This window comes from Cherax quadricarinatus, chromosome 57 (genome assembly GCF_038502225.1).
Source record: "Cherax quadricarinatus isolate ZL_2023a chromosome 57, ASM3850222v1, whole genome shotgun sequence".
Lineage (NCBI taxonomy): Eukaryota > Metazoa > Arthropoda > Malacostraca > Decapoda > Parastacidae > Cherax > Cherax quadricarinatus.
Genome location: NC_091348.1, coordinates 3936249 through 3960223, shown reverse-complemented (window position 1 = coordinate 3960223; position 23975 = coordinate 3936249). Strand labels below are relative to the sequence as shown.

The following is a 23975-nucleotide window of genomic DNA, read 5'->3' as shown; positions in this document are numbered from 1 at the left end:
TTTTTAACATACTGGTTATTTCTCACCAAGGCAGGGTGACCCAAAAAAGAAGAAATGAAAGTTTATCTTCTTTTTATACATTTAGTAATTTATACAGAAGAAAGGGTTACTAGCCCCCTTCCTCCTGGCATTTTAGTCACCTACAATATTTATTATGGTCACAATTTTGTGCTTTATGTGCAGTTTGCCCAAAATCTCTGCATAAACAGCTTTTCATGTGTACTGTCAGATGTCAGCATATTTTTGTAGCTATGGATATACTGTGGAGCTAAACTATTACTATTACATTGAAATGAGAGCAAGAAAACACAAAATTTAATCAAACATTATTAAAATACTATGCATGTTATACATAAAACAAGAATCTTCAGGCTACATTATGCAAGTCATCTGTAAAATTCCTGTAAGTGTATATATACAGTATATAGTCACAATGTCTCATTAACAAAATCAGACATTAACCTCAGTAAAATAATCACAACAGTATAACTCTCCTCATGGGAAATATTAATAATTACCTGTGACATCTCCATATGAGAGTGCTCCTGATTCATGGGTAGGACTATTAAATGTTCCTGGCATGTGAGGACCATATACAGGACCAACACCAAAATCACCAGGTTCCAATCCTGGCATCTCACTAAGGCCTGATGAGTCAGCATTATCTGGTGCCTCAGTGTTGATTATGGAGTAACCTAATCCCGGGTGGGAGTTTCCGTAATGACTGTCATCAGACCTGTTAAAAAAGTCACTTACTCTTACTTTTAACTATGACAAACAGGTAATAATTCTTAATTTTGGCTTCAGGAAAGGTAGGGGGTGTGTAGACCAAGTGTTTACAGTGAAACATATAGGTGAACATATAGAGAAATGGATTTGTCAGTTAAAAATAGGAGAGAAGAGTTATTAAATGGAGAGTTAGAGGTATTGGGAAGATGGAGGGAATATTTTGAGGAATTGTTAAATGTTGATGAAGATAGGGAAGCTGTGATTTCGTGTATAGGGCAAGGAGGAATAACATCTTGTAGGAGTGAGGAAGAGCCAGTTGTGAGTGTGGGGGAAGTTCGTGAGGCAGTAGGTAAAATGAAAGGGGGTAAGGCAGCCGGGATTGATGGGATAAAGATAGAAATGTTAAAAGCAGGTGGGGATATAGTTTTGGAGTGGTTGGTGCAATTATTTAATAAATGTATGGAAGAGGGTAAGGTACCTAGGGATTGGCAGAGAGCATGCATAGTTCCTTTGTATAAAGGCAAAGGGGATAAAAGTGTGCAAAAATTATAGGGGGATAAGTCTGTTGAGTATACCTGGCAAAGTGTATGGTAGAGTTATTATTGAAAGAATTAAGAGTAAGACGGAGAATAGGATAGCAGATGAACAAGGAGGCTTTAGGAAAGGTAGGGGGTGTGTGGACCAGGTGTTTACAGTGAAACATAAGTGAACAGTATTTAGATAAGGCTAAAGAGGTCTTTGTGGCATTTATGGATTTGGAAAAGGCGTATGACAGGGTGGATACGGGGGCAATGTGGCAGATGTTGCAGGTGTATGGTGTAGGAGGTAGGTTACTGAAAGCAGTGAAGAGTTTTTACGAGGATAGTGAGGCTCAAGTTAGAGTATGTAGGAAAGAGGGAAATTATTTCCCAGTAAAAGTAGGCCTTAGACAAGGATGTGTGATGTCACAGTGGTTGTTTAATATATTTATAGATGGGGTTGTAAGAGAAGTAAATGCGAGGGTCTTGGCAAGAGGCGTGGAGTTAAAAGATAAAGAATCACACATAAAGTGGGAGTTGACACAGTTGCTCTTTGCTGATGACACTGTGCTCTTGGGAGATTCTGAAGAGAAGTTGCAGAGATTGGTGGATGAATTTGGTAGGGTGTGCAAAAGAAGAAAATTGAAAGTGAATACAGGAAAGAGTAAGGTTATGAGGATAACAAAAAGATTAGGTGATGAAAGATTGGATATCAGATTGGAGGGAGAAAGTATGGAGGAGGTGAATGTATTCAGATATTTGGGAGTGGACGTGTCAGAGGATGGGTCTATGAAAGATGAGGTGAATCATAGAATTGATGAGGGGAAAAGGGTGAGTGGTGCACTTAGGAGTCTGCGGAGACAAAGAACTTTGTCCTTGGAGGCAAAGAGGGGAATGTATGAGAGTATAGTTTTACCAACGCTCTTATATGGGTGTGAAGCATGGGTGATGAATGTTGCAGCGAGGAGAAGGCTGGAGGCAGTGGAGATGTCATGTCTGAGAGCAATGTGTGGTGTGAATATAATGCAGAGAATTCGTAGTTTGGAAGTTAGGAGGAGGTGCGGGATTACCAAAACTGTTGTCCAGAGGGCTGAGGAAGGGTTGTTGAGGTGGTTCGGACATGTGGAGAGAATGGAGCGAAACAGAATAACTTCAAGAGTGTATCAGTCTGTAGTGGAAGGAAGGCGGGGTAGGGGTCGGCCCAGGAAAGGTTGGAGGGAGGGGGTAGAGGAGGTTTTGTGTGCGAGGGGCTTGGACTTCCAGCAGGCATGCATGAGCGTGTTTGATAGGAGTGAATGGAGACAAATGGTTTTTAATACTTGACGTGCTGTTGGAGTGTGAGCAAAATAACATTTATGAAGGGGTTCAGGGAAACCGGCAGGGTGGACTTGAGTCCTGGAGATGGGAAGTACAGTGCCTGCACTCTGAAGGAGGGGTGTTAATGTTGCAGTTTAAAAACTGTAGTGTAAAGCACCCTTCTGGCAAGACAGTGATGGAGTGAATGATGGTGAAAGTTTTTCTTTTTCGGGCCACCCTGCCTTGGTGGGAATCGGCCAGTGTGATAATAAAATAAAATAAAATATAAGTGAACAGTATTTAGATAAGAGTAAAGAGGTTTTTGTGGCATTTATGGATTTAGAAAAGGCATATGACAGGGTGGATAGGGGGGCAATGTGGCAGATGTTGCAGGTGTATGGTATAGGAGGCAGGTTACTGAAAGCAGTGAAGAGTTTTTACAAGGATAGTGAGGTTCAGGTTAGAGTAAGTCAGAGAGAGGGAGATTATTTCCTGGTAAAAGTAGGCCTTAGACAAGGATGTGTGATATCACTGTGGTTGTTCAACATATTTATAGATGGGGTTGTAAGAGAAGTGAATGCTAGGGTCTTGGCAAGAGGTGTGGAGTTAAAAGACAAAGAATCAAACACAAAGTGGGAGTTGTCACAGTTGCTCTTTGCTGATGACATGGTGCTTCTGGGAGATCCTGAAGAGAAGCTGCAGAGGTTGGTGAATGAATTTGGTAGGGTATGTAAAAGAAGAAAATTAAATGTGAATATAGGAAAGAGTAAGGTTATGAGGATAACAAAAAGATTCGGTGACAAAAGATTGGATATCAGATTGGAGGGAGAGAGTATGGAGGAGGTGAATGTATTCAGATATTTAGGAGTGGACGTGTCAGCAGATGGGTCTATGAAGGATGAGGTGAATCACAGAACTGATGAGGGGAAAAGGGTGAGTGGTGCAGTCTGTAGAGACAAAGAACTTCGTGCGTGGGAGGAGTGGGATTACCAAAACTATTATCCAGAGGGCTGAGGAGGGGTTGTTGAGGTGGTTCAGACATGTAGAGAGAATATAACAAAACAGAATGACTGAGTATAAATCTGTAGTGGAGGGAACGCGGGTTAGGGGTCGGCCTAGGAAGGGTTGGAGGGAGAGGGTAAAGGAGGTTTTGTGTGCGAGGGGCTTGGACTTCCAGCAAGCATGCATGAGAGTATATGATAGGAGTGAATGGAGACAAATGGTTTTTAATACTTGACGTGCTGTTGGAGAGTGAGCAAAGTAACATTTATGAAGGGATTCAGGGAAACCGGCAGGCCGGACTCGAGTCCTGGAGATGGGAACTACAGTGTCTACACTCTGAAGGAGGGGTGTTAATGTTGCAGTTTTATAACTGTAGTGTAAAGCACCCCTCTGGCAAAACAGTGATAGAGTGAATGATGATGAAAGTTTTTCTTTTTTGGGCCACCCTGTCTTGGTGGGAATTGGCCGATGTGTTAATAAAAAAAAATGTATTCTTTGATTTTTTTTTTTTTTTAACACACTGGAGGGGGGTTAAGGAAGGTGGTGTAGCAAGTTGTGTAGCCAGTCTCCTACATTGTCTCCCCACCAATCCCAACCTAGGATGTCCCATAGCTTGATTGCTAGCACACTCAACAGGACGTGTTTCCTTAACCCCTTAACTGTCCAAACATAGATCTTTGTTGTTACAGCTAGCACTCCAAACATAGATCAACGTTTTATTTTTCCTGCCTCCAAATTTGGCATGATTGGCCTGAGATGCCTGGTCAGCATAGAATGGGTCTTATATTCGGTGTGTGCAATATAAACCCTTTCAGGGTCCAGAGGCCAAATTTCAAAGTGTGCACCAGGGTCCAAGAATTTTTAAAAAAATATTTTGCTATTTTTTCTTATGAAATGATAGAAAATCTTTTTCTGAAGGTAATAAAACAAAAGATGGAAAATTGACGAAATTATGGTCTCACAAATTTTGGTGTGTCAGCGATATTTACGCATCGGCGATTTTGCCAACTTTGACTCCCAATTTAGGCGAATTACATTATTCCAGTTGACCAAATTCTTCGCTATTTCACTAGTATTACTTCTATTCTATCAACCAAGCACAAGAAATTACCAAATCAACTGTTTCAACTACAAAATAAAGTGATTGGAAATTGGTAATTTGGCCAATTTAATGCAAAGTTCAAAATATTTCAATTTCAAAATAGGGTCCAGAATAAACAATGCAGGCATTCCTGGCACTAAACTAACATTTCCTCTATTCATTGGTTATGTTTTCAGGCTTTACAAATGAATTCTATTTTGATTTTTTATTCGCATATTGAATTTTTATTCAAACCAAAAAAAGATGATTTACTGCTTTGCAATATTGTAATAATTGTATAAATAATATCACCACATTTGTGAACGTGTATTAGACCCACCAGCTGGCATGTATTAGACGTGTGAGGTTATTTTTTTTACTCTTGAACATCGGTAAAAATTTAACATTTCCACTACTTTGAGCTCAGTTTCAAGCCATTTCCAGTATTAAACCATTCAAAATAATCTCTTTCTGTAAAAAATCTTCCATTCTATAAAATGAGACCAAGAAAGCACAAATACTCCTATAAAAAACATTCGAAAAAACATTGCAACGTCACTGTTTTAATAAAAAATTACGGTCTCGGTTTTTTCTCTCATCATGCACTGTGTGCTGCAGGATTTGTTTTATGTGGAGCACACATACTACATAGATGTATTCTCTCATATCTAGGCCCAAATTTACCACTCACAGCTTAGCAGAGTGAGCTGAGCTCATAGCGTAGATCTATGGTTTGGACCCTCAACTCAAAGCCGTAGAACTACGGCATGGACCCTGAAAGGGTTAAAAAAAAATCTGAGACCAATTAGTACCTTGTGGGAGTACCAGTTCAACTGAGTACCAGCTAGAGCAAACAGCATGGTAAACACCAGCGATTCACTGATGTTATGTCGTATTAACATTCCTCTTAAGAGGAAAGCGATGTTGACCCATGTCATGTGGCCCATGGATGTGGCCACAAGTGGTTGAGGAAATATCAAAAACCTCGATAATAACCCATGTGTAACATCCTTTCAATTTTGGTACCACTGGTAGTGTCATCCTGCCAGAATGACCTATAACCTATGCCGTAAGTAAAGAAACAATTTTGGAATGTGTAATACGTGTTCGGCAGGCTGGCTGGTTGGCTGGCTGGCTAATTGGCCGTCTCTATCTTCGTCTGTCTCAGTCCATCTCTATCTCTATCTTTTTTTTTTTTTTTTACACAAGGTTAAGGATCCCTAGCTTTATTGACAAGCTATTTACAGGTTAAGGATTCCTAACTTTATTGGCAAGCTAAGAGCTGTTGCCTACATCAGCTCATTTGAAAGCATTTTTATTGTTATGAGACATACAAGTAGGGAACAGGATGAAGTTGGAGCCATCTGTGGGCCAGCATTTTCATTTGATCAACTGACTTTATCTCGTTGACATCATTATGCTGTACGAATGTGTTCCATACTCGAGTCATCCTGGGTATATATGATCTCAGATGGAGTGATGTTCTGGAGAAGGGTATAGCCAGAGTGAAGTTGCTGCTTTCTGCCCGTCTTGTGGCATAAAAGCTTGTTTCATGCTGTCCTCGAAGTGGATCCAAGTGTGGTATTTTGACAATATTGGCCTTGTACATAACAGTAAGGCCACCCACATCCCTCCTATGTTGAAGGCTCTGCTGAAATGACAGATCTATCCAAGATGGGTCCAGGCGAGAGATGAGACGTCTTGCTCTGTTCTCTACTCTGTCAAGCAGTCGCAGATGAGAGGGGGGGGCAGGCAAACCAAGAAAGTAGAGCATACTCAAGGTGTGAGCGTACTTGTGCCTCGTACAGGAACTTGCAACCCCTACTGTCAAGCAGATGCGAGATACGGCGAAGTTCTGTAAGCTTCCTGGCTGCCTTGTTTGCAAGATTTACAACATGGTTCTTCATGGTTAGTTTGGAGTCAAATTTCACCCCAAGGATATCAACTTCTTCTCCAGGTGCCAACACCCTCCCATTCATCCTTACTACTGCACCAGCATTACCATCATGGTGCCTAGAGACAATCATCATTTGCGTTTTCTCAGGTGCAAATGTTACTTGCCATCTATTTCCCCAAGCTGATATAGCTCTCAGCTGGTGATTGATGCAGCTTAGAGCAGCTGGCATTTCTTCTCTTGGATAAGTGAATGTCAGTGTACAGTCGTCTGCATATGCATGTGATTCTGGGATGAGATGAAGGTCATTGAAGTAGACATTCCATAACAATGGACCCAGCACGCTTCCTTGTGGAACACTTGCCCCAATAGGATGTCTTGCTGATTCCGTTCCATTGAGAACTACACTTAGAGATCTACCATGAAGGTAATCACTGAGGAGACATAGCGTAGAGCCAGCAATGTCCAGTGCTACCACACAGCTGACTTTGGATTCATCCAGTGACTGGTGCCACTTAGTGGAGAGGTTTAATAACAGATCAGCAGCAGAGTAACTTTTCCTGAAGCCATATTGACCATCACAAAGTAGTGAGTGGTAGTCAAAAGACTCTGTCATTTGTCTTGAGATTATTGTCTCAAGGATCTTACCAGTGATTGACAGGAGTGACACTGGTCTGTAGTTGCTGATTTTTGCTCTGCTCTTCTTTTTGTGAACAGGGACTACATTTGCCTCTTTCCATAGAGAGGGCCATTTACACTGTACTAGGCAGTGCTGAAAGATGCGAGTTAGAGGTGCTGCTAGCTGGTCTGCACATCTTCTCAACAATCTTGGGCTCAACTTGTCTGGGCCCACAGCCTTTTCTTGGTCAAGCGATTTAAGAAGGAAATGCACCTCCTCCTGCCTTATTGTCACCACTGACAGTTTTGACACAGTTCTTGCAGCTAGCCAAGGAGGGTTCCTTGCTGGATTAGGAACTTGCATTTTGGTAGCAAAGTGTTCAGCAAAGAGGTCCGCCTTCTCTTGACTACTAGTAGATGTGGTCCCATCCTGTCGATTTAGAGGTGGAATAAGTTCATCAGGCAGATAACCTTGTTTGTCCTTGACCAGGAGCCTACCCTAACTGATGCTAGCTTTCTTTTAGTGTCCACCTCCCATTTAGCAATGGCCCACTTTTGAACATCACCCATATGCCTACAGGCTTGCGTGTGCAAGTTCCTGTTATAGGTGGTAGGATGTCTCTTATACCTTCGCCATGCTTTGTACTTAGCAGTAGCAGCCTCTCTACAACGAAAGCCAAACCAAGGCTGATCTGTAGGCTTCGTCACATATTGCCGGTGAGGAATGTGTTCTTGTTGTAGATTAAGGATGTGTCCAGTGAAGGCTTTCACTTGGTTGTCAACATCTCTCTCTCTCTCTCTCTCTCTCTCTTTCTCTCTCTCTCTCTCTCTCTCTCTTTCTCTCTCTCTCTTTCTCTCTCTCTTTCTCTCTCTCTCTCTTTCTCTCTTCCTCTCTCTCTTCCTCTCTCTCTCTCCCTTTCTTTCTTTCTCTCTCTCTTTCTCTTTCTTTCTCTCTCTTTCTCTCTCTCTCTCTCTATCTGTCTGTGTCTGCCTCTGCCGGCCGGTCTCTGCCTCTGCCGGCCGGTCTCTGCCTCTGCCGGCCGGTCTCTGCCTCTGCCGGCCGGTCTCTGCCTCTGCCGGCCGGTCTCTGCCTCTGCCGGTCGCTGTCTCGGCCGGTCGCTGTCTCTATCTCTGTCGCTGTCAATCTCTGTCGCTGTCTATCTCTATCGCTCTATCTCTGTTTCTCTCTCTCTGTTACTGTCTCTCTCTCTGCCTGTAACTCCATCTGTCTCTGTCTCAGTCTCTCTCCGTCTATGTCTGTCTCTCTCTCTCTCTCTCTCTCACAGGTACATAAATACAATTACACACAGTATAAATTACCTAGAATAACCCAAAAAATCCAGATAAAGTGCTATATGGTGCTTGTAGATATAATGCATAATAAGCATGGTTGGCAAGTAATACACATTTTCACTTGTTCAGGAATCAGATGTGACTACTCTGCATCATGTGTAATACCTGTTCGCTCACGAGTCACTCTCTCTGAGACAGAAAGAGACAGAGACAAGCAGACAGAGCTAGACAGATGGACAAACAGATAGACAGACAATGTTTATGTGTAACAGTGAAAACAAATAAAGCCAAGGCAGTGCATGATCATCAAATGTCGCTCCACTGCTGCACTGTCAGCAGTGGAGTGACATTTGTCTTACTCCTGCGTGTCCAAAACATTGCTGGGACCTATAAATACTATGTACACTGTATATATTTCTAGACAATAGTATGTGACTAAGGTAGGTGAAAATGTTCACCTGTCACTGTGTTTATGACTATTTGAGTACTATTTCACTACCTAATATTAGTGTCAGAACAAATATTGGCTATGAAATCACAAGAACTACTACAAATTTTAATTATCAAAACAAATATTATGTAAATTTAAAAAAATGAGAAAAAAGGTATATCGGCAACACTTCTGCAAGCGGCAGCACTTCACATTGCCATCAGGTGAGCGACAAGTGCTGACTTTGAGGCCTTATATCTCTGTAAGTACTGACTAAAATTTTTTTTTAGATTATTCCATACAAAAAAAATATACTCTATTTAAAAAAAAAAAATCAAAATATTTGGAGCGCTGGGTGAGAGAACGTAGATCTACGTTTGGACAGTTAAGACACTGCTGTCCAATGTTCATCTATCAGTAAAATAAGAACCTGGGTGTTAGTCAGTTGGTGGGGGTCACATCCTGGGGACAAAACTGACCTAATTTGCCTGAAATGCTCTGTATAACAAGGGGCTTTCTATATAGTTGTATGTCACTGATGTCAGTTAGGCCTGTACACCTTGCATATGTACTTGTAGAAATAAAGATTATTATTATTATTACAAAGCCACCCTTTGTTGACAACAGCTGATGACCTATCAAATACGTGTACTAGACGTGGGCAGTCTCCAACAGCCTAAATATTAAATGCTAAATCTACATGTCTTTACCAATCTCTACAAGAGAAACACAGATGTGAGGTGGCCCTGCACTGCCCTGGCCTGGCCTGGCCTACCCTGCCCTGCCCTAGCCTGGCCTACCCTGCCCTGCCCTAGCCTGGCCTACCCTGCCCTGCCCTAGCCTGGTCTACCCTGCCCTACCCTAGCCTGGTCTACCCTGCCCTAGCCTGGTCTACCCTGCCCTGCCCTAGCCTGGTCTTCCCTGCCCTGCCCTAGCCTGAATTGTCATGCCCTGCTGTGCCCTACACTCCATACCTGCATGGCAGCCTGCTGTCGTGCCTGCCTCCTGGCCTGCTTCCCAGCCTGCTAGCCTCCTGGTTTGCTTCCCACCTTGCTAGCTTCCTGGCCTGCCTGCTGGCCTGCTAGCCTCTTGGCCTGCCTGCCTATTAGCCCCCTGATTTGCCTGCCTGGAAGCCCCCTGACCTGCCTGCCTGTAAGCCCCCTAACCTGCCTGCCTGCATGCATGCTGGACAGCCTGCCTTCCTTGGGTAGTATTAAAAATAAACTGGATAAATATATGAGTAAGAAAGCTTGAACTTGAGTATGACTTACCTAGCATGGATCAGCAGGCCTACTGCAGTCTCACTATTGTTATCAACTGTCACATTATCATGTATTCGACCACTTTTGAGGTCTCTCAAAAACTTGGGCAGATTTATCCATGAGAAATATGAAAAAATTAAGAATTTAGTGACAAAATGTCAGGGGTTGACCTATATACCCTTGATGAGTTCCAAGTTTTTCTACTCCTGAAGCCCGACCATGAGCAAGGCTCATCTCGCATCTGTCTGGTCTACTAACATGGAGTCAGGTTACACTTGGGTATTTACGGTACACAGAAAATACTACATACCACCAGACCCATATTTATAGGTAGTGGTATAAAACATACCTTATCCATCCATAAGTTATGCAAGACACTGATAAATCATCAACATCATCTGGAGGCTGTGTCTCAATGCTTGGTGGTCCACCATCTTCCTCATCGTCAAGAGCTCCTCCCAATGGAGAATCCCTATCCAAGTCTATACTGTTTACAGGAGATGACACAATTCCCTCATCTGTGGATAAAGATAACATAAATATGCAATTTTCACAACATAAATCTCCATAACACACTTTTAAACCCCTTGGCTGACAACCCCAAATCCTGAAGTGTCTCCTGGTGTCGCAAAATTTCAAAAAAAAAAAAAAAAAAAAAAAAAAAAAAATGAAAAAAAAAAAAAAAAAAAAAAAAAAAAAAAAAAAGTAAAAAAAAAAAAAAAAAAAAATAATAATAATAATGAAATGATAGAGAATCTTTTCCCGATTGCAATGACACCAAAAAAACGAAATCTGATGGAAAACAGACAGAATTACGCTCTCGCGAAGTTAGCGACCTCGGCACCTCAGCAATATTTACGAATCGGCGATTTCGCCCACTTTGAGCCCTATTTTCGACTAATTCCATTGTTCCAGTCAACCAAACTCATAGCTATTTCTTTAGAACTCCAATTTTTCTATCAATTGAGTACAAGAAACTGCCCATTTACCAATTTCAACTACCTAAAAACATGGTCAGAAGTTTGCAATTTGGCCAATTTCACAAAAATTAAAAAATATGACAATTTCAAAATATGGTCCAGAATGAACAATGCAGACATTCCTGTCTCTAAAATAACATTTTCTTTGTTCATCAGTCACGTCTGCAGGTCCCTCTGTTACTCTTGATTTCTATTTTGAATTTTTATTCAGACAAAAAATAGAAGATTTACTGTTATACAGACTACTGCAATAATGTAATAATTGTATAAATAATGTCAACCCTTCATGACTGAATATTAGAATGGCTACTTGGGCAATTATTGGAAAATGACATCATTTGTTTACTTTTGAACATTGGCAAAAATCAAACATTTCCCCTACTTTGAGCTCCATTTCGAGGTTCTTTTTATAGTAAAACCAATCAAAATCACCTCTATTTCTATATGTTTTCCATTCAATCAAATGAGACCAAGAAAACGAGAATACAGCCATAAATGCTATACGAAAATAGACCACATATTCGGCATTTTAATAAAAAAAAAAGGTAGAGTTTTTTTTCTCATTATGTAGTACGTGCTGCAGGATTTTTTTTATATGGTGCACACTGACCACACAGACCCATTCTCTCACATGTGGGCCTACAAGCTTTCTCCTGCTTGATTTTAAGCCGCTAGAATTTATGAGTATATATACGTCAAAAACTGTGGCTTGTAAGACGTATATATAGTACATACGACCAAAATAGTCAAAGGGTTAATTTTCCTAATGAACTGCTAGATGCATTCACAAGAATTAACATGGTAGAAATACATATTATTTTGAAACAAAACTTAATTATCAAGTGACCTAGCCATGCTAGAATTCATGTAATACAGCTTAATCCAACCTAATCTATATAATGTCAGGCAAACTGACCCAGAAAGTTAGGATTATTTAACAAATAAAACATTAATTTTGTGCTCAGACTTTCACTAAGTTACAGCAACAATATACTACAATTTTCAGCTTGTTTGGAAAAACTATCTTTTTAATTGATAAGCCATTTTCACAGGCTCTAGCAAGAAAAAGATGGCCTGTATACATAAAAGAAAATGTCCAGCGTGTGTAAATGAGCATAGCGGCATTAACCCTTTGACTGCCGCAACCCCCTTTCTGAAATTGTCATTCTATGTCGCAAAATTTTTGGAAAAAAAAAAAAAATCTTATGATATGATAGAGAATCTTTTCCCGATGGCAATGACACCAAAAGTACGAAATTTGGTCGAAAACTCACGGCATTATGCTCCCGTGAAGTTAGCGGTCTTGGCGACATACACGCATCGGCAATTTCGCCGACTTCGATCCCTGTTTTTGACCAATTCCGTTGTTCCAGTTGACAAAACTCATTGCTATTTCTTTAGAACTCCATTTTTTCTATCAGTTGAGTACAAGAAACCGCCCATTTACCGACCAGAACTACCCAATAAAGTGGTCAGAAATTGGCAATTTGACCACTTTCACGCAAATTAAAAAAGATGCTAATTTCAAAATAGGGTCCAGAATAAACAATGTAGAAATTCTTGGCACTAAAATAACATATCCTCTGTTCATTAGTCACGTCTCTAGGCCCTCTTATATTACTATTGCTTCTTATTTTCATTTTTTATTCATACAAAAAATACAAAATTTACTGTTATGCAGACTACTGCACTATTGTAAAAATGGTATAAATAATATCAGTGCACAAGTGAAAGAATATCAGACTCCCCAGTTGAAGGGTATTGGACGTGTGGTGTGATTTGCTCACTCCTGAACATTGGTAAAAATCAAACATTTCCGCTAATTTGAGCTCAATTTCAAGGTCGTTTTCATCATGAAAGTAATTAAAATCATCTCTATTTCTGTAATATGTTTTCCATTTTATCACCTGAGACCATGAAAACGAGAATACAAAGATAAATATTATAAGAAAATACACCTCAAAGTCGGCGTTTTAATCCAAAACAACGGTCTAAGTTTTTTTTTCTCATTACGCACTGCATACTGCAGGATTTTTTTTTATGTGGTGCACACTGACCACACAGACCCATTCTCTCACATGTGGGCCTACCAGCTTTCTCCCGCTTGATTTGAAGCCGCTAGAATTTACGTGTATAAATACGTCAGAAACAGTGGTGCGTAAGACATATGTATACGACCGAAACAGTCAAAGGGTTAAGGACCCCAATGAAAATAAGTTAGACAGTCCTCGATGATGCACTGACTTTCTTGGGTTATCCTGGGTGGCTAAACCTCTGGGGTTGTTTCTTGGTACATATAGTAATTGTTTCTCGTTAAGCCACACCAACAACAGTCTCTCCAAATCTTTGAGTAGTACAGCTAATGGTGGTGCAGCAGCAGCTGATGGTGGTACAGCAGCGGCTGACGGTGGTACAGCAGCGGCTGACGGTACAGCAGCGGCTGACGGTGGTACAGCAGCGGCTGACGGTGGTACAGCAGCGGCTGATGGTGGTACAGCAGCGGCTGACGGTGGTACAGCAGCGGCTGACGGTGGTACAGCAGCGGCTGACGGTGGTACAGCAGCGGCTGACGGTGGTACAGCAGCGGCTGACGGTGGTACAGCAGCGGCTGACGGTGGTACAGCAGCGGCTGACGGTGGTACAGCAGCGGCTGACGGTGGTACAGCAGCGGCTGACGGTGGTACAGCAGCGGCTGACGGTGGTACAGCAGCGGCTGACGGTGGTACAGCAGCGGCTGATGGTGGTACAGCAGCGGCTGACCGTGGTGCAGCAACAGCTGACGGTGGTACAGCAGCGGCTGACCGTGGTGCAGCAACAGCTGATGGTGGTGCAGCAACAGCTGATGGTGGTGCAGCAACAGCTGACAGTGGTGCAGCAGCAGCTGACAGTGGTGCAGCAACAGCTGACAGTGGTGCAGCAGCAGCTGACAGTGGTGCAGCAGCAGCTGACAGTGGTGCAGCAGCAGCTGACAGTGGTGCAGCAGCAGCTGACAGTGGTGCAGCAGCAGCTGACAGTGGTGCAGCAGCAGCTGACGGTGTGGCAGCAGTTGACCATGGTACAGCAGCAGCTGACAGTGGTGCAGCAGCAGCTGACAGTGGTGTAGCAGCAGCTGACAGTGGTGTAGCAGCAGCTGACAGTGGTGCAGCAGCAGCTGACAGTGGTGCAGCAGCAGCTGACAGTGGTGCAGCAGCAGCTGACAGTGGTGCAGCAGCAGCTGACAGTGGTGCAGCAGCAGCTGACAGTGGTGCAGCAGCAGCTGACAGTGGTGCAGCAGCAGCTGACAGTGTGGCAGCAATTGACCATGGTACAGCAGCAGCTGACAGTGGTACAGTAGCAGCTGATGGTGGTGCAGCAGCAGCTGAGGTTGGTGCAGCAGCAGATGGTGGTACAGCAGCAGCTGACCATGGTGCAGCAGCAGCTGATGGTGGTACAGCAGCAGCTGACCATGGTGCAGCAACAGCTGATGGTGGTACAGCAGCAGCTGACCATGGTGCAGCAACAGCTGACGGTGGTACAGCAGCAGCTCACCGTGGTGCAGCAACAGCTGATGTTGGTGCAGCAACAGCTGACAGTGGTGCAGCAACAGCTGACAGTGTGGCAGCAGTTGACCATGGTACAGCAGCAGTTGACAGTGGTGCAGCAGCAGCTGACAGTGAGAACGAGAATACAACCATAAATACTATATGGAAATAGACCACAAAGTTGGCATTTTAATTAAAAAAAAAAACGGTTGGAGTTTTTTTTTCTCGTTATGCACTGCGTGCTGCAGGATTCTTTTTATATGGTGCACATTGACCACACAGACCCATTCTCTCGCATGTGGGCATACCAGCTTTCTCCTGCTTGATTTGAAGCCGCTAGAATTTATGGAGTATATATACGTCAAAAACGGTGGCTCGTAAGACGTATATATACGACCAAAACAGTCAAAGGGTTAAGGCAGGGCAGCTGAGGCGCTCAGGCCGGACGCATTCTGGACGAATGTCCCTAACCGAGTTTTCATCGTTGGTCGAGCCAATATTTTTACATAAAGACGCATCGATACCCGATTTTATCGCTAGCAGATGTCATCGTTACCTGAGGGTCCACTGTACTGTGTGTCCAGTTACACTCTCAGCCACATGGTGCAGGGTAGACCTCTGGCATGGGGGAGCAGGAGGGGTAACAGGAGTGGAGGCAGCACATGGTTGAGGGGGTGCCGGGCGGTCCTTTGTCTATCCACCCACCACGACATGTGGTCCAGGCACCATGCCACCCACCACTACTTCCTCCATCCCCGCATATTCACCTTCAAGATCACTTTCACTATCAGTGGCCGGGGTTTTGGATCGTGACCTGCCACGACCCTTGCCACCAACTGCACATGGCACACTGCCTGAACGTAGGCGACAACACCTAAAAGTATGCTTCACTGGTGAATAATGATCACCATTACTAAATGAATCCTCTAATGGCATAAAATCAATCTCATCAACACTTACATCACTTTCACTATAACTAAAAGACCGGGAAAATGATAGTTTCCTCTTGCGTAGTTGGCTATGGGTAACGCTTGCCACTCCAGAGGTGTTTGGGCCAGGGTCTTGGGTGGCCACACTGGCCACCCCAGAAGTGCTTGGCCTAGGGTTTGGTGTGGCCACACTGGCCACCCCAAAAGTGCTTGGCCTAAGTTCTGGTGTGGCCACACTGGCCACCCAAGAGGTGATGGGCTGAGGGCCATCTGGGTTATCGTCAATATTTTCACTATTTCCTTGATTATTCGTAGCCACATCTGTGTCAAATCCACTAAACTGACGTTCTATATCACCTTTCTCGAATAATAGTGTGCTAATACGATGAGGCGTGAGTGAATCACGAGGATGTGCCATGATGTTGACCCAAGATGGAGCTGAATTTAACTGTTGCTACCATGCAGTGCCCAGGCATCCCCGATTTTTTCATACGATGCACACTGAGTGCGCACACCCATTCTTTCATGTCTAGGAGACTCAGGCCTATCGCGCCAACTTTGAAGGAATGAAAAATGAAATTTAAATACATGTTTGGGACAGTAGCAGTAAAAACGTATATATACGTTTGGACCGTTTACGGGTTAAAAAAGAAGTTATTAAAAAGTATGAAGACAGCTTCAGTGTGACTAATATAGCAAAACTTTTTGGTAAATCAGTCTACTATTAGCATGACACTGGGCCAAAGGGGAAAAAGCTGACCCTGCAAAAGATGTGAAAGTGATATCTAAGCAAAAGCCGTAAACTACTGAGGTTGAAAAACTCTTGTTGATTTGGATAAACAAAAAAAACAGTTACATGGTGATGGTGTTTCAGAGGTCATTATTAGTGAAAAATCAAGGCAGTTGCAGACTCAATCCTTCAACACTAGTAGGGGTTCGATAATTTTGGCATGGCATGGCATGGGGAGGCTGCCAGTGTTCACAAAGTGGCTGTTGATAAGTATGTTACTGAATTCCAAGAGTACATAAAGGCTCAGGTGTTTGTCCCCCAATAAGTGTTTGTGACAAGACAAGCCTCTTCTGGCTGAAAATGTCCAAGAGGACCTACATAACTGAAGAGGAAAAGTCAATGCCAGGACACATGCTAATGAAAGACAGGCTCACACTGTTACTGTGTGGTAATGCAACTGGAGATTTGAAATTGAAGCTCTTACTTTTTTATCATTCTGAGAATCCAAGAGTTTTCAAGAAGAACAATGATATGAAAAACAAACTGCCTGTAGTGGAGGGCCAACACGAAAGCTTGGGTAACAAGACAATTTTTTTATTGAGTGGGTTCACGAGGTCTTTACTCCCACTGTCAAAAACTACCTCACTAAAAAACAACTGCCACTCAGGGCCCTTTTACTTATTCATAATGCTCCTGCTCGCCCTCCAAGCTTGGAAAATGAGTTGCTGGAGGAGTTCAGTTTAGTATTATTATTATAATCAAAAAGAAGCGCTAAGCCACAAGGGCTATACAGCGCTGCAGGGTAGGGAAGGAAGCGAGGGTATTGGATGGCAGAAGGGAGGAGGGATGATCAGTAGGTTACAGAAAACAGCGGGGCAGGGGATAGTATGGGGGTAGAGGGTAGCAAGAGATTGAAGTAGAAAGGGCTGAAGGTATCAGAATTTGTGAAGTCAGTCAGTTGTTGTCAAAAAGTCAATGAGAGAGTCCAGATGAAAGGTGGGTCCATCAGTGAGAAGGGAAGGTAAAGAGAGAGCAGCAGAGCGAAGACGACGACGGAGGTAAATTCTGCATCCTCGTTGATAAAGTGGGCAGTCCAACAGAATGTGGCTGACTGATAATGGAGCTTGGTAATTCTCACAGAGAGGAGCAGGGCGCCTCTCCATGAGATATCCATGAGTAAGACGAGTATGGCCAATGCGAAGACGGGAGAGAGTAGTCTCCCAACCTCGACACTGGTGATAAGAAGACGGCCAGTAACCTATACTCAGTTTAATAGATTGAAGTTTATTGCCGAGCATAGTAGACCAACGTTGTTGCCAACGGGTGTGAAGGTGGGAAGATATTGCAGCAAAATAGTCCGTAAATGGAATACCTCTATATGAAACTGGCAAGTCATGTACTGCTGACCGTGCAGCAGTTTCTGCCTGTTCATTGCCCTGTAAGTCAACATGACCAGGGACCCAACAAAAAATTATCTTTATGCTTGGTAAAGATGCGGCGTAGCCAAAGTTGGATACGAAGGACTAAGGGCTGAGGTGTATCAAATTTCTGTATAGCCTGTAAAGCACTAAGGGAGTCTGAGACAATCACAACTGATGACACAGGCATAGATGCAATACGGATAAGTGCTGCAAGGATGGCATACAATTCAGCAGTAAAAATACTAGCCGAAGATAGTAAATGCCCTCGTACGACGTTGTCCGGAAACACTGCTGCGAATCCTATGCCGTCAGAAGACTTAGAGCCATCTGTGTACACAGCAATGGCATGAGAATGAGAGTGAACGTGGTCAAGAAAAAGAGAGCGGGAAGCGACCGTAGACAGTTGGGCTTTCGAGCAAGGGAGAGAAAGAACAGCTGGAACTTCCCAGGGGGGTAGGGAAAAATGAGATGCTACATGAACAAAGAAAAGTGGTAATTGAAGAGAAGACAAGAGCGAATGAAGGCGAAGAGAGAAGGGACGGAGTAAACAGGGGCAGCGAACAAATAAAGAATGTCTACGAATATCAGTGACCATTCTATAAATGGAAGGATTGCGGAGATCATAAGAGCGTACATAGTAGCGAAGGCAACGGGCATCATGACGATTGGATAAGGATGGAATGTTCGCTTCTGCATAGAGGCTCTCGACAGGGGAAGAGCGAAAAGCACCAAGGCATAAACGTAATCCTTGGTGATGAATGGGGTTAAGGCTAGAGAGAGTAGCAGGAGATGCCGCTGAATAGATCTGGTCACCATTATCAAGTTTCGATAAAATGAGGGTGGAATGTAGGCGAAGGAGGGTTCGACGATCAGCTCCCCATGAAAGATGAGCAAGGGTTTTAAGAAGGCTCAGCTGGCTGTGACAAGTTGCCTTCAGAGAGGTAATGTGAGGTTTCCAGGATAACCTACGGTCCAAGAGGAGGCCCAGAAACCTGACTGTATCACGTTCAGGGATACGGGAGCCATAGAGGTACAAAGGATGATCGGAGATGACAGAGCGTCTAGTGAAAGTAATTTGGTGGGTTTTAGTGCTGGAAAATTTAAAATTTGGATAAAGTCCGGGGAGAGCACATTATTAACCAGAACACGGAAATGCCTGTCAGTTAAAAAGTTCTTAAGGAAGGATGGTAGATTGCCTCGAAGGCCTAAGGAGTGGGCTTGGGCTAAAATAATATACCTCCAAGTTGTGTCATATGCCTTCTCAAGGTCAAAAAAATATGGCAATAACTGAGTGGTTATTCGCAAAGGCATTACGAACATATGTATCCAAGCGTAGTAAGGGGTCTATGGTAGAACGTCCCTTACGAAAGCCATATTGACGAGTGTAGAGACTGTTGTGTGTCTCTAAATACCACACTAAACGTCTATTTACTAGGCGTTCCATCACTTTGCAAACTGCACTGGTAAGAGCAATGGGACGATAGTGGGAGGCTTCATGTCCCGTAGTGCCTGGTTTGCGGAAAGGGAGAACTATGGCGGATTTCCACAGCTGTGGAAGAACTCCTTGAGACCAAATAAGATTGTAAAGGCGTAATTGGACTGCAAGGGCTGACTGATGTAAATGTTATAGCATACGAATATGAATGTCGTCGGGCCCAGCTGCCGATGATCGGCAAGCTGAGAGTGTTGCCTCCAGTTCTTGAAGTGTAAAAGGCACATTATACTGTTCTTCTCTGAGAGAAGAAAAGTCCAAGGGTGCTAACTCTCTGGCAGACTTTGAGGAAAGAAACGAGGGACATAGATGGAGTCCCTGAGAAATACGGACCAGATGACTGCCAATTTCATTGGCAACATCTAGTGGGTTTGCTATATCAACACCAGCAGCCCGCAGAACAGGAGCCGGGTCAGGAGAATATTTACCACTCAGTTTTCGTACTTTTTTCAAGACTGCACTGAGAGGAAGCAGAGGTGATGGTGGAGACAATCTCGCCAGCAAGTGCGTTTAGCGTCATGGATGACATGGCGAGCGATCGCACGCTTCTGCTTAATTCCACCGTGCCCTGCGGTAAGAAGTTCCTCACTCCTCGGCGAATTGGGACACTTTTGTTCCCCAGTGACAGTTCTAATACAGATGGAAGTGACAGTGAAGATGAGTTTCAAGGTTCTGGTGAGGTTTTGACCGAAACTAATGACCATAATATGGGTAATAGTGAGGAAAACCCAGACAACCCACAGCCTTCCACCTCTGGTGCTGGGCCGTCGTTCAGTTGTACCAGAATCAAAGAGGAAACTCCTATTTTCCAAAATCCCAGACTCAGATGTGAGCATTGGTGATGATAATGATAGTGATTATGAACTACAAGCTCTTCAAACTTGTTCCAAGAATGGAGGAGGAGGAGGAGGCAGAGGAGGAGGAGGCAAGAGGAGGAGGAGGCAAGAGGAGGAGGAGGCAGAGGAGGAGGCAGAGGAGGAGGAGGAGGAGGAGGAGGAGGAGGAGGAGGAGGAGGAGGAGGAAGAAGAGGAGGAGGAGGAAGAAGAGGAGGAGGAAGAGGAGGAAGAGGAGGAGGAGGAGGAAGAAGAAGAATACGTAATGATAACAATAATACATAATAATAATACATAATAATAATACATAATAATAATAATACATAATAATAATAATACATAATAATAATAATACATAATAATAATACATAATAATAATAATACATAATAATAATAATACATAATAATAATAATAGGTAATAATAATAATATGTAATAATAAATGTTCACCCATGACAGTAACAAGATAAGGGGAGATAACATCTGATAAGTGCTGACGTTTGATGAGGGTAAATGAGGGTAGAGCTGATGCCAAAAGATGAGATGAACATCGCCCTCCCTTTGTTTTTGCTGGTATACTAACATTTCTGTCTGTCTATTTGCCTGTCTGTCAAGCTCCCTGTCTATCCATCTAGCTCTCTGTCTCAGAGAGCCACAAGACTGCGTCATCACTTTTACTCACATCTTCAAGCAGAGTATAGCACTTTGTCTGGGTTTCTTGGGTTATCCTAGGTAATTTATACTATGTATACTTGTATTTATGTGTACCTGTGAGACAGAGATAGACAGACAGATAGAATGAGGGAGAAAGATAATTAGATAGAATGGAGGAGGGGAAGCAGCATCCGACCCCATTGTTTTGACAGGCCGGAGGGGGAAAGAGTAATGAGCCAATACAGTGGACCCCCGGTTAACGATTTTAATCCGTGCAAGAGGGGTAATTGTTATGCGAAATAATCGCTATGTGAATGAATTTTCCCCATAAGAAATAATGGAAATCAAATTAATCCATGCAAGACACCCAAAAGTATGAAAAAAAAAATTTTACCACATGAAATATACATTTTCCCACACACAAAGAGAAGGATACATGCACAATAGTAGAGTAGTACATGCACAGTATATATTGTGCATGTACTAGTCTACTAAATGAAGAATAAATGACACTTACCTTTATTGAAGATGCAGCAATGACTGATGAGACACTGTGTCCTGGGAGTGCCTTTTCCTCCTGAGTACTGTAGGTCCTGTTTGGCATTTTCTTCCAGAACAGGCCTTATCACACTGTGTATGCCACTACGATTCTTAAATCTCTCAAACCAACCTTTGCTGGCTTTAAATTCACCAATATGAGCACTAGTTCCAGGCATTTTTCCCTGTTCACCTGGGTGTTAGTCGACTTGTGTGGGTTGCATCCTGGGAGACAAGATTAAGGACCCCAATGGAAATAAGTTAGACAGTCTTCGATGACACTGACTTTTTTGGGTTATCCTGGGTGGCAAATCCTCTGGGGTTAATTGTTTCTTGGTATTCTCAATAAGCCACACCAACAACGGTGCTACAGCAGCAGCAGCAGCTGACAGTGCAGCAGCAGCAGCAGCTGTACCACCAATAGTAGCGATGGTTGATTGGGGTTTATTATACAACCTGGCCAGCTCGGAGACATGCACTCCACTTTCATACTTATCAATGATCTTTTTCTTCATCTCTATTGTAATTCTCACCCTTATTGCTGTAGGGTTGGCACTAGAAGCTTTCTTGGGGCCCATGGTCACTTATTTTCCAGAAAAAGCACCGAAAACACTGTAATAATACGAAATATTCCGATTGTATGCTTGGATGTTACCGCGGAGGCTGGCTGGTAAACAATGCCACCGGCGGAACATGTGAGCGTGGCTCAGGCCGCACATTGGACGCGTCTCGGACGAAAATCGGTAAGCGGGTTTTTAAGCGGTATGTGAGGCAAAATTTTTGCAATTAAAGTAAGCGGTATGCGAAATAATCGCTATGTGATGCCATCGTTATGCGGGGGTCCACTGTATGTCACTTTGACAGCTGCCGACTCCTTGTAATTTACACTATGGACGAGGAGAAGAAGGAGAAGGAGGAAGAGTAGGGGGAAGAGGAAGAAGAGGAGGAGGAGGAAGAGGAGGAGGAGGAGGAAGAGGAGGAGGAAGAGGAAGAGTAGGAGGAAGAGGAATAAGAGGAAGAGGAGGAGGAAGAGGAATAGTAGGAGGAAGATTAGGGGGAAGAGGAGGAAGAGGAAGAAGAGGAGGAGGAGGAAGAGTAGGAGGAAGAGGAAGAAGAGGAGGAGGAGGAGGAAGAGGAGGAAGAGGAAGAGTAGGAGGAAGAGGAAGAGGAGGAAGAGGAAGAGTATGAGGAAGAGTAGGGGGAAGAGGAGGAAGAGTAGGGGGAAGAGGAGGAAGAGGAAGAAGAGGAGGAGGGTGGAACACTAGTACACTGGTACTGGTACACTAACATTTGTCTGTCTGTCTATTTGTCTGTCTGTCAAGCTCCCTGTCTATCTGTCTATCCGTCTAGCTCTCTGTCTCAGAGAGCCACAAGACTGTGTCATCACTTTTACTCACATCTTCAAGCAGAGTATAGCACTTTGTCTGGATTTCTTGGGTTATCCTAGGTAATTTATACTATGTATACTTGTATTTATGTGTACCTGTGAGGCAGAGATAGACAGACAGATAGAAAGAGAGAGACAGATTGAAAGAGATAGAATGAGGGAGAAAGATAAAACACCATTGTGTATGACACCATGTTTCAGAGTTCCACAAGCTGCAGAACTAATAGGAATATGTTCAGTGACTGTATATTGGTATATATATTATAGAACAATAATAATAAACAATGTTTTGTATTGTTTGTTTTTGTAAACAAGTTTTGTAAACAATATATTGATAATTATGTTTGTGTGCTTATTGTGTTGTATACAACGAGTGTATATATGTACATTGCACCTTACTTTGGTCTCATAGGCCACATAAGTTATGTGAAAAAATAAAATAGTGAAAAAAACAACAAACCTTCAAATACAAGTAAATCAAAGTTTACCGGGTGAGCGGCAGTCGCCTCTGTTGCCATACGCGGCTCATTTTCTGCAAACTTCATGCATCCATATCTCCGTAAGTATTGATGGTAAATTTTTTTTGTTTATCCTATAATGTTTAGAAAAAAAAACTATTTTTTCATAAGAAAAAATAATTTAATCAAGAAGTCTCTCTGTGGTTCTATTGTACCGGTACCTGCTCCATGCAGCGCATTTCAAACATACTGCACGAGCACAAGCAGGAGACAACCAAGGCACGCATTTCTGAGAATGCCTGCAGTTAAAACGGAGGACGAGAAGAGGTGTAAAAGCTCATCGAAACAAGAAAGGCAATACCCGGAATAGATAATGCCCGAGAAGGAGAGAGATATAAAGAACAGAGCGTATACCACCTATGCAAGTGGATACGGGCTGCTGTGTAATGCAGCGAAGTACGAACAAATAGCTGATGGTACGGAATATCAGTGCGTAGAAGAAGGGCACTTTCATTAAAGGTCCCATCAGGAAAAGGATCTGAAGAATACAATAAATTATAGCCTGAGATGGGAGAGATAACAGCAGAGAGTAATTTTGGTTCCTGTAAGCAAACACCAACAGGGGAAAACTGGGAGAGTAACATCTGAAGCTCACCCCGATTACCCCTGAGGCCGCGAATATTCCACTGTAAATAGGCCATGATTGGCAATGATAAAGATACCTGAAATCTGCAGGTAAGGGTTCCTACGGACTAGAGGGGTTAGAAAAGTCCACATGCGGAGGCAGTGGAAAACGTTCAAGCAGCGAAGGAATGGTGCGCTGTGAAGAAAGGAGTTGCGCAGATGGAGCAGAGGAGAGAGAAGGAACGGAGAGTGGATCAGTGTCCACTGATGGTTTGGTCTCTGCAAT

At 43.2% G+C, this 23975-nt stretch overlaps 1 protein-coding gene across 1 annotated transcript in view; it reads right to left on the bottom strand.

The window, feature by feature from the left end:
• Positions 1–23975, bottom strand: part of LOC128693452 (uncharacterized) — a 113280-nt gene that overhangs the window by 44263 nt on the left and 45042 nt on the right. Inside the window, exons 3-4 of the mRNA XM_070097288.1 lie at positions 10473–10641; positions 519–736 (exon numbers count right to left, since the gene is read on the bottom strand). Coding sequence (XP_069953389.1) covers positions 519–736; positions 10473–10641 — 387 coding nt within the window. The remainder of the gene's footprint in view (positions 1–518; positions 737–10472; positions 10642–23975) is intronic.